At 42.6% G+C, this 11,335-nt stretch overlaps 3 protein-coding genes across 3 annotated transcripts; all 3 read right to left on the reverse strand.

The window, feature by feature from the left end:
* Positions 1-740: 740 nt before the first annotated feature.
* LOC126980433 (actin-3, muscle-specific-like) lies at positions 741-3,312 on the reverse strand. Its single transcript, XM_050830347.1, has 2 exons — positions 3,275-3,312; positions 741-2,009 (listed from the first exon to the last, which is right to left on the reverse strand). Exon 2 carries the CDS (start codon positions 1,989-1,991, stop codon positions 861-863), a length of 1,131 nt encoding a protein of 376 aa, XP_050686304.1. The 5' UTR covers positions 1,992-2,009; positions 3,275-3,312; the 3' UTR covers positions 741-860.
* Positions 3,313-4,394: 1,082 nt separating this feature from the next.
* Positions 4,395-6,063, reverse strand: LOC126980632 (actin, cytoskeletal 4-like). The gene is made up of 2 exons (XM_050830735.1): positions 5,881-6,063; positions 4,395-4,874 (listed from the first exon to the last, which is right to left on the reverse strand). The coding sequence occupies exons 1-2, from the start codon at positions 6,061-6,063 to the stop codon at positions 4,395-4,397; spliced, it is 663 nt and encodes a 220-aa protein (XP_050686692.1).
* A 1,868-nt stretch (positions 6,064-7,931) lies between these two features.
* On the reverse strand, positions 7,932-11,177 carry LOC126980445 (actin, muscle-like). The gene is made up of 2 exons (XM_050830363.1): positions 11,091-11,177; positions 7,932-9,178 (listed from the first exon to the last, which is right to left on the reverse strand). The coding sequence occupies exon 2, from the start codon at positions 9,158-9,160 to the stop codon at positions 8,030-8,032; it is 1,131 nt and encodes a 376-aa protein (XP_050686320.1). The 5' UTR covers positions 9,161-9,178; positions 11,091-11,177; the 3' UTR covers positions 7,932-8,029.
* Positions 11,178-11,335: the final 158 nt, after the last annotated feature.

An 11,335-nucleotide genomic window follows, 5' to 3' on the forward strand; every position in this document is an offset into this window, starting at 1 on the left:
CAAACAAAGAAATAAATATTTAGAGAGATGATTTTATAAATGTTTTCATAAAGATAAACTTACGAAGGTAACGTTTATTGCATAAGGTCTGACCAGATTTTTGTTTCAGCGTGAAGTGATTAAGTTTATATATGAAAAATGATTTAAAAATAGGACTGTGTTTATTTTTCCATATGTATTGAAACTCTCAATCTTATGGTTTTTATAAGGAAAGGCGATGCAACATTACGTAGTCAGCTGATAGCAAATATCCTTATTACTATTTCAGGTTAAATGTAAAAATGAACTCTACCTTGTTTACCGTAGCTGGGATGTGTACGTCTGTGATTCAAGAAACTCATGGTAATCTTTATTTCTCGAAGGCGTGGCGCAGGAATAATCTGCAATTTATGTGCAACGTCATCCCGTGAGTTTATGCTGGTTAGTTGGACTAAGCTTGCTGGATGCAACAACCACATGAATGCAGATCACCTCTCAATATTTATTATCATTGTCAGGTATCTCTTTTCAAAACATCTCTTTATGTCGATTTTAATAAATACCTTGTAAGATAACTTAGTTGATATACAGGTAGAGAGGTAATGGAAGAGAGTAGTATGCAACCATATATTACGGTTGATCTTTACTTAAAAACCCAGCCATTTATTGTCTGATCCAATAGCAATCTTAGAGTCATTTAATTCGATTGTTATATCAATCATGCAGAAGGACTCTTATGTAAGGTCAGTAAAATCGAGGCATATATTGTAAAATTTATTGTAGAGGATTGGGTGATGTTTATATCCTTACAAATATATATGATCTCAAAATAGATAACCATAATGATATAATCTCCATATATGATTAATGTATTGTATAGTTTAGAAGCATTTGCGGTGGACAATGCCGGGGCCGGACTCGTCGTATTCCTCCTTGGTGATCCACATGGTCTGGAAGGTGGACAGAGAGGCAAGGATGGAGCCACCGATCCATACGGAGTACTTGCGCTCAGGAGGAGCAATGATCTTGATCTTGATGGTGGGAGGAGCAAGAGCAGTGATTTCCTTCTGCATGCGGTCAGCAATACCAGGGTACATGGTGGTGCCGCCAGACAGAACGTTGTTGGCGAACAGGTCCTTCCTGATATCAATGTCGCACCTCATGATGGAGTTGTAGACGGTCTCGTGGATGCCAACGGATTCCATACCCAGGAAGGAAGGCTGGAAGAGGGACTCGGGGCAGCGGAAGCGCTCGTTGCCGATGGTGATGACCTGACCGTCGGGCAGCTCGTAGGACTTCTCGAGGGAGGAGGAGGCAGCAGCCACGTTCATCTCACTCTCGAAGTCAAGAGCGACATAGCAAAGCTTCTCCTTGATGTCGCGAACGATTTCTCGCTCAGCCGTGGTGGTGAAGGAGTAGCCACGCTCAGTCATGATCTTGGTGAGGTAGGCGGTCAGGTCACGGCCAGCCAGATCGAGACGCAGGATGGCGTGGGGAAGGCAGTAACCTTCATAGATGGGAACAGTGTGGGTAACACCATCTCCAGTATCGAGCACGATGCCAGTGGTACGGCCAGAGGCGTACAGGGACAGCACAGCCTGGATGGCCACGTACATGGCGGGGGTGTTGAAGGTTTCGAACATGATCTGGGTCATCTTCTCGCGGTTGGCCTTGGGGTTGAGGGGAGCCTCAGTGAGGAGGACGGGGGATTCCTCAGGGGCAACGCGGAGCTCGTTGTAGAAAGAGTGGTGCCAGATCTTCTCCATGTCGTCCCAGTTGGTGATGATGCCATGCTCGATGGGGTACTTGAGAGTCAGGATACCTCGCTTGCTCTGGGCCTCGTCACCGACGTAGGCGTCCTTCTGACCCATTCCGACCATCACACCCTGGTGACGAGGTCGGCCGACGATGGAGGGGAACACGGCCCTGGGAGCGTCGTCGCCGGCGAAGCCGGCCTTGACCATCCCGGAGCCATTGTCGACCACGAGGGGACTCACTTCTTCGTCACACATGGTGGAGTGGTTTCAGATCTGAAAATATGTGGCATTAATATTTGCGTATTTGTGCCAAGCTTTACTAAGTTCACTGTGAGTGAACTAATATTTATGAAGAACACACACACACACAGACAGACAGACAGACAGACAGACAGACAGACAGACACACACACACACACACACACACACACACACACACACACACAGACAGACAGACACACACACACACACACACACACACACACACACACACACACAAAGGCAGCTTGTCACATGGCACGCACAGAAGCATTCCTTGCTTAGGTCGAAATTTTTTTCTCCCTTATATAGTGCGATTTTTTCCCCTCTGAACGACGAGAAAAGGGCAGTTGGGTATCTGAGGCCACAGCAATACACATATACCAACTGAGGAGCTCCTAGTTCTCTCCAGGAGGGTTCTGTCGTGCCAGAGCAAATGCAGCTGGTGATGAAACTTTTGGTGATTCACACACACACACACACACACACACACACACACACACACACACACACACACACACACATGCGCGCGCATATATATATATATATATATATATATATATATATATATATATATATATATATATATATATATAGATATATATATATATATATATATAGATGGCTAAAGCTTAGGAAGATAATTTTTTTTCAGTATTGGTATTTTTTCAAATACAACTTTCCGTATATGGAAAGTTCAAATCCAATGTTTTTTTTTCTAATTGAACGGTATATTGCGCATAGAAAAAAAGTTTCAACGTTTAATATGGAGTTAGAACAATCACGTTCATTATTGAAAAGAGCTCCTAATATTATTCAGAAATCATTACAAAATAGGAAACACTGTTTCGTGGTATATTTAAATAAATTCGAATTTTAACGAATAAATGGTCGATACTTTATATAATTTTCCAGTATATTGGGGAGGTAAATGGCAATTAATGCGTATATTTTTCACTGTAGATACTTGTAATATGCTTAATATATACATCAATAATTTTATAAACCTTCAAGTTTTTATCATTATAATTCGTAATATTTTAACTGAAAAGAGTCGTTTAAAGGAAAGTTATGTCTTAATTTGTGATGACCCTGAATTTTACTTTTCAGTGTTTCATATGGTTGTTGAAATTTTACATCGAAAGTTGAAGTATAGCTCATGGAAGAACACAAGAACACGTCAAATTTGTAAGATTTTTCTTTCTTCTTTCTCGTTTCTGTATCTTAATAAACACGTGCTATATCACAATATGGAAAATGGGAAATAATCAATCACGTACACGGTCCTGACGTATCCTGAGTCTGAAGTACACTGAAGACTGGAGCGTCAGTAACCTCCTTATATATCTTCTTCCTACTCCCGCTTTCTAGAGTGAGGAAGTTGATTTACCTTCCTTACATCTTAATATAGGTATATAGTTGGTTTAGGCAGGTGTTCAGTGGGTGCTTTCTAAGTTTTGGCATGTTTGTCGCGCTCTTGAGTCTTTGTATAGGGATGTCAAATGTTTTCGTGGTTATACCAAGGCTGCTCCGTGTTGATGTACAAGGCTCTCAGAGATGCCAAAACCACGACGAGGGAAGCGTACGTCAGCGTAACGCGGCACCCCTTCTTACGCACCATGCAGAGTTTCATTTATCATAGACATTATAATCACACACACACACACACACACACACACACACACACACACACACACACACACAAAAAAAAAAAAAAAAAAAAACACATTCACACATTTATATACCCACACACACACAACCCCCCTCACACACACTATCCGTCTATCTATATATCCAACCATACACAAATGCACAGCCACACCCACTCACACACCCACACATCACCCCCTCCCCTCTAAACCCCCCACCCCCACCCAACCCGCCACACTATCAGATAGTTTTTATTTTTATCAGTCGTAATTATCTATCAAAGGTTGTTGCCCCTTTAACAAGAAGTGCCTCCGTATTTGGGATAATCCTTATAAGTGAACCTGAGCCGGCTGGTTGCCAAGCGTGGGAGGGCGTGTGCCCGCCAGGCCAGGTCTGTATATGGTGGCCGAGCAGCCGTGAAGCTAAAAATGCCCTATGAGATGTAATGTTTGTTTTTCCTCTTAGTATCCCACAGCATCTGAAGAAACACATCGTCTGTTTTACTATGTTTTTTTTTTAAACGGTTCAGTAATTCGTTTTCCTAAATATAGATATTAAACATTACATATTCCGGGTCCTAATTATAGCCAAACCCTCATTTTATTCTTACAAAAATGCTCAACCAGTATCAACAGAGACAAGTTCAGTAGTATTTTAATGATTTATTTTACGAAATTTTCACTATCGGTAATATTTTCTAAAAATGTAGAATGAGTTGTTTCGATAAGTGATTTCAAAATTTCAAGATGTTTAAAAACAATAGGGTTGGACTGTTCTTGGACTAGAGGCGTCTTTTGCCTCCTTTGCTGTCCACACGATCTGGATGGCGGACCGAGAGGCAAGAATGGAGCCGTTGACCCAAACGGAGTATAAGAGTACAGGGGGTGCAATTAGCTTGATGGACGGAGGCGCAAAAACAGTAATATCCTTTTGAATTAGGTCAGTAATCCCAGAGTACATGTTGGTGGCACCAGACAGAACGTTGTTGGCGAACAAGTCCTTCCTGATATCAATGTCGAACCTCATGATGGAATTGTAGACAGTCTCATGGATGTCAACGGATTCCATACCCAGGAAGGAAGGCTGGAAGAGGGACTCGGGGCAGCTGAAGCGCTCGCTGCCGATGGTGATGACCTGGCCGTCGGGCAGCTCGCAGGACTTCTCGAGGGAGGAGGAGGCAGCAGCCACGTTCATCTCCCTCTCGAAGTCAAGAGCGACATAGCAAAGCTTCTTGATGTCACGAACGATATTCGCTTAGCCGTGGTGAAGGAGCAGCCATCCTCATTCATGATCTTGGTGAGGCATGCGGTCAGGCCACGGCCAGCCAGGTTGAGACGCAGGATGGCGTGGGAAAAGCAGTAACCTTCATAGATGGGGACGGTGTGGGTAACACCATCACCAGTATCGACCACGGTACCAGTGGTACGGCCAGAGGCTGGTAAACTCTGGAACAATCTTCTTTCATCTGTATTTCCTCCTGCCTACGACTTGAACTCTTTCAAGAGGAGGGTATCAGGACACCTCTCCTCCCGAAATTGACCTTTCTTTCGGCCACCTCTTTTGATTCTTTTTTTGGGAGCAGCGAGTAGCGGGCTTTTTTTTATTATTGTTTCCTTTTTTTGTGCCCTTGAGCTGTCTCCTTTGTTGTAAAAAAAAAAAAAAAAGGGACAGCACAGCCTGGATGGCCTCGTACATGGCGGGGCTGTTGAACACCAAACATGTTTTATATATATATATATATATATATCTCTATATATATATATATATATATATATATATATATATATATATATATATATATTTTAATATATATATATATATATATATATATATATATATATATATATATATATATATATATATATTCATGTGTGGCACCAGAGAACAATCATCTGCGTATTGTAGTTCCATGAGGTGTTCCATTGTTGTCTTTGTTACAGATTGCAGGCGTTTAAGGTTGAATAGGTTGCCATCCAGTCAGAACTGCACTCTCACTCCGTCTTGTGTATTACTTACTCGGTGGCTCAGAAGTATGACTGCAGTGAGGTAGATATTAAATAGCACTGGAGCCAGTACACAGCCTTGTTTTACTCCAGTTTCTACATTGAAGAGTTGAGATTTACTGCCCCCCATCGTTACACAAGCTTGCATGTCATTGTGTAAGTTTTTAGGATGTTGAGGAATTTGGGGGTACTCCAAGTTTGGAAAGAGCAGTCCATAGTAGGTCTCTGTTTACTGTGTCAGAGGCCTTTGTTAGATCGATGAAGGCTATATAAAGGTCACGGTTCTGTTCATGGCATTTCTCTTGCAGCTGTAGGGTCACGTAGATCAACTCAGAAGTGCTACGTTCTTTCCGGAAACCACACTGCTTCTCTGGTAGTATGTTCTCTGCGATGTGTTTGGAGAGTCTGGAGAGCATTATTCTGCTCAGGATTCTACTTGCTACACTGAGCAGGGTGATACCTCAGCTGTTGTCGCAGAGGGAGCGATCCCCTTTACGTTTATAGATAGTGATAATGTCTGAGACAAGCCAGTCATGTGGGACTTCTTCCAGGTTCCATATAAAGAGGATGAGGTTGTGGAGATACTGATGGAGTAGATAGCCCCCTTCTTTGAATAGTTCAGATGGTAAGCCATCAGGGCCAGGGCTTTTATTATCTTTCATGGCTTTTGTGGCTTGGATAGTCTTTGAGAAAGTGGGGGAATATCTAGGTCACGTGAGTGACCTACTGTAGATAGGAGTCTACAAGACACACACACACACACACACACACACACACACACACACACACACACACACACACACACACACACACACACACACACACACGGAGGTCTATAGTCCAGTGGTTAGCATGCTCATTTCTCAGCCGAGAGAAGTCGGGTTCAACTTGACGGAGTGGATATGGATGAGCAGTCTCCTTTATTTCGTGTCCCGTGTCCACCCAGTAGTGACTGGGTACCGGATGTTAATCGGAGGTTGTGTTCCGCTTTCCGGGTGTGTATGTTTGTGATTAAAGTTTCCAGCCGTAGACAAAGATCCCTTCCCTGGACTCCAAGGTCGTTTGGAAAGGGTATTGGTTGGAGATAATGAAGCCACCGCGTGATCAGATAACGATAAAATCACACACACACACACACACACACACACACACACACACACACACACACACACACACACACACACACACACCAACCAACCAACCAGCCAACCAACCAACCAACCAACACACACACACACACACACACACACACACACACACACACACACACACAGTCACACCACACAGAAACATATGCCCAAACAAATACAGGGTATAACATCACATTCATGGTGAGGTCCCTGTGGATATCTAGCTATTATTAAAACGACGTATTTGTATTTAATCTTGAGCCATATATTGGCCCACTCATATAAGATGTTAAGTTTTCCTGTAGGTCGGCATCGTAATCTACGTAATCGTCATATGTTTTGTTCTTTTTTTCATTAATTTTTAATCTTTTAGTCACTGGCTATACAAGTTTAGTTAATGCCAAGATAATAATGGAACCAAAATTGCTTCAAACAGCATCTTCATGCTTTAATCTCTTCCGCTGGTAAACTCTGGAGTGGCCTTCCTCCGTCTGTATCTCTTTCAAGGGGAGAGTATCAAGACACCTCTTCATCCGAAATTTTCCTTTCTCCTCTGGCCCTTCATTCTTTTTTCTTTGCTGGAGCACCTTCTAGTGTTTTTTTTTTTTTTTTTCCTTGATCTGCATCCCCTGCTATAAAAAAAAGAACTATTCTTTGATCTATCTCAAAACTTTATCATCTATTACATATTTTTTTTAATGATTTACCGAGAAACCTTTTGCGAATAATTTTATCGCATGCTCTAATAGAATCGATAAAATAATTTTCGTCTGTATCTACCACTTCATATTATTTGCGTAAAACGACAAAAGTTTAGTGACGAGACTTATAATCATATAATCATAGACACCGCAGTGAAAGCCATGATAATAAAAAAAAAAAAAAAGAGGAAAGGGATGCGACATTTTGATGTGAACTGCAATGAGCTATCCCCTGAAGAGTGACAGCTACAAAGGTCGGTAATTTTTGTTCTAAGTACGGTATAAATTTTGTTGAAATCAATAAGTAATCTTCATCAAATTTTATAATACTATGAATTCAGATCATGTAATTCTCCTCAACTCACCTGTTTTTATTGTAATCGTCTATCAATGGAGTATCAGTCGTAGACTTCCCTCGAACATTTATATAATAGGATAAAAATAAGCATCGTAATTGATGGAGAAGGTTGCATAATTACGTCAGGATCTGTTGGTGCATACCGCACAGCGAATGCACATACAGTAAGGTTAATTTACATCGAATTTTACTTTTAAAAGCACTTGCGGTGGACAATTCCGGGGCCGGACTCGTCGTATTCCTCCTTGGTGATCCACATGGTCTGGAAGGTGGACAGAGAGGCCAGGATAGAACCACCGATCCAGACGGAGTATTTGCGCTCAGGAGGAGCAATGATCTTGATCTTGATACTAGGAGGTGCAAGGGCTGTAATTTCCTTCTGCATGCGGTCAGCAATACCAGGGTACATGGTAGTGCCGCCAGACATTACAGTATTGGCGAACAGATCCTTCCTAATATCAATGTCGCACCTCATGATGGAGTTGTAAACGGTCTCATGGATACCAACGGATTCCATACCCAGGAAGGAAGGTTGGAAGAGGCATTCTGGGCAGCGGAATCGCTCGTTGCCGATGGTGATGACCTGACCGTCTGGCAGCTCGTAGGACTTCTCGAGGGAGGAGGAGGCAGCAGCCACGCTCATCTCACTCTCGAAGTCAAGAGCGACATAGCAAAGCTTCTCCTTGATATCACGAACGATTTCTCGTTCAGCCGTGGTGGTGAAGGAGTAGCCACGCTCAGTCATGATCTTGGTGAGGTAGGCGGTCAGGTCACGGCCAGCCAGGTCGAGACGCAGGATGGCGTGGGGAAGGCAGTAACCTTCATAGATGGGGACGGTGTGGGTAACACCATCTCCAGTATCGAGCACGATGCCAGTGGTACGGCCAGAGGCGTACAGGGACAGCACAGCCTGGATGGCCACGTACATGGCGGGGGTGTTGAAGGTTTCGAACATAATCTGCGTCATCTTCTCGCGGTTGGCCTTGGGGTTGAGGGGAGCCTCAGTGAGGAGGACGGGAGACTCTTCAGGGGCGACTCGAAGCTCGTTGTAGAAAGAGTGGTGCCAGATCTTCTCCATGTCGTCCCAGTTGGTGATGATGCCGTGCTCGATGGGGTACTTGAGAGTCAGGATACCTCGCTTGCTCTGGGCCTCGTCGCCGACGTAGGCGTCCTTCTGACCCATGCCCACCATTACACCCTGATGGCGGGGTCGGCCGACGATGGAGGGGAAAACAGCTCGGGGAGCGTCGTCGCCGGCGAAGCCGGCCTTAACCATCCCGGAGCCATTGTCGACCACGAGGGGACTCACGTCGTCGTCACACATGATGGAATGGTATCAAAGCTGAAAAAGTATGATCATATTGTTTTAATGTGAAATTGGAAAATAACTGCTTTAAAACGAATTACACAAAATTTTAATAATCTACTAAGAAAAACACAAGTGTTATCCAGTCAAAAGGGTTTGGCGATGGTAATTAGAGAACAGTATTAAATTGGTTTCTGACTTTTAAAGGTGAAAGGTAATGTTGGGAGCATACGCTATAGTTTCACGTTGCCTTGGTGCTGATCTCCGTCGTATTATCCCTTGAGCCTATGATGGCCTGGAATCCATTACTACTAGGTACACGACCTTTGTGACATGCGGGTTACCACATTTTACTTTTTCCCAGGTTTCCCCAGGTGCCCATTTATTGAGCAGCCTGAAGGGAAGGATGAACAGCTGGGTGAACTGCACGCCGACTGTCCGCCGGGCCGGTATCCGAATCCGGCCTTTCGGATTCGTTGCTAGGCACGGTAATGAATGCACCACGGAGACGATTTCTGACCTTATCATGATAAATGAGAGAATCATACAAAGTTATATATCTTTTATACGCAGGTAACTGATTCATAAAAAAAGCATGTGATGATGTCGATGTGCTGTTGAACGCTGCATTATATATTTATGATCAGTTTATCGGTCAGTTACTGTCGATCCTAATTCCTGATTGACCAGAACCAAGATTGAAATGGAAGCAGCAGAAGTAAGAATAAAGGCACCACTGAACAACAGCAGTAAACAAACATAGGAAACAAAGATATAAAGATGCGCAGAGATATAAAACGTTAAAACTAGAAGGGATGTGATAGATTTGGCAAAAGTAACAGTGCTCAACGATAGGAAAGTTACTGATATCCATAAATTTAACATGGACAATTTCGAAGAAACTCTAAAACAAACATGAAAACAAGCAAAAGAGGGCTAGGCAAAGACAGATGAATTTTTTTGCTCCTATATTTTCAAATGATAGTGTCACGAATAATTTGAAAGAAGTAGACAGCGTTGCAGAAAAATCTTTATCTTATTATAGAATGATCCGAGCAGGCAGGATAACACTGATGAAAGAGATTCACTAAACTTCGGATTCCCATTGTAACTGTGGATAAAAAAATAAAAAAAACTTTGAAAGGAATGAGTAGGGGTAAAGCAAAAGAAGTCTAACTAGATTCAGACGATTTCATACTTAAAACTCGAGTCTTGCTATAAGAAGCTGGCTATTTTCAACCACCACTGGCGGCAAGAGGTTATCCACATGCTGTTCATATCATCAGTCAACCGTAACATAAGCGACCGGTCAAGAGGAACACTGGAGGCTAACATGGACCAAGCAAGTCTAATCATGGCAGCCACTTTGAGATAAAATGCCCGCCCAACAAACGGGATGGTGCAGACCACGAGTCCCTTCAATAAAGTCTACCATCGCTATGGGCTGCTTTTATATAACAAGAGGAAATGGGATCCCTGCGAGGTTCGCGTTGTATAATGGCAAAGTGTTTTCTATTGATTTGATTATTTGGTTTCCATATTAATATGCTGTTCCATAGCTGCATTTAACGAGCATAACCTTTATTTACTCTCTATTTATAATTCTCTCAAATGCACTCCTACTTTCACACATTTGTTAACAGAAGCGATATTTCTTTCTTTTATTTCTTTCAGGCGTATGATATTGAATATATTACTATTGTTCAGTTACAATGCAAGCCTACACACTTACGTAGACTGTCCTTGTACATAACTTTTATAAAACTGGGCTAAAAATCTGCTTTGAGCCGTAGCATTACATTGTTATAGTAGGATGACTTTCATTTAGGTAATACTTGTAGTAAGCAGGCTTTTTTCAAACACCGAAAATTCTTCTCTATGACAAATGCTCCTTCAAGTATCCAACTTTGTATTAAGGCCATATTGATAATGCCAGACACACACTTACACGGTCTAGTCGTATCCTGAGTCTAAAGTACACTAAGGGAAGGGCACTAGTATCTGCCTTTTATACCCTGCCCATACACCGGGTTTTCTAGCAGGTAAAAGTGGCTCGTCTTACGTAAAGTGATATTATATATTTTTTTCCTTTTTAGATCCTTCATGCACCTGTTGAGGGGTTATTTTCTACTTTTTGGCATGCTCTGAGAACAGCACCTGACTTATACTTGGATGAAGGGTTCCCTCATGAGT

The sequence above is a fragment of the Eriocheir sinensis genome, chromosome 44, assembly GCF_024679095.1.
Source record: "Eriocheir sinensis breed Jianghai 21 chromosome 44, ASM2467909v1, whole genome shotgun sequence".
Lineage (NCBI taxonomy): Eukaryota > Metazoa > Arthropoda > Malacostraca > Decapoda > Varunidae > Eriocheir > Eriocheir sinensis.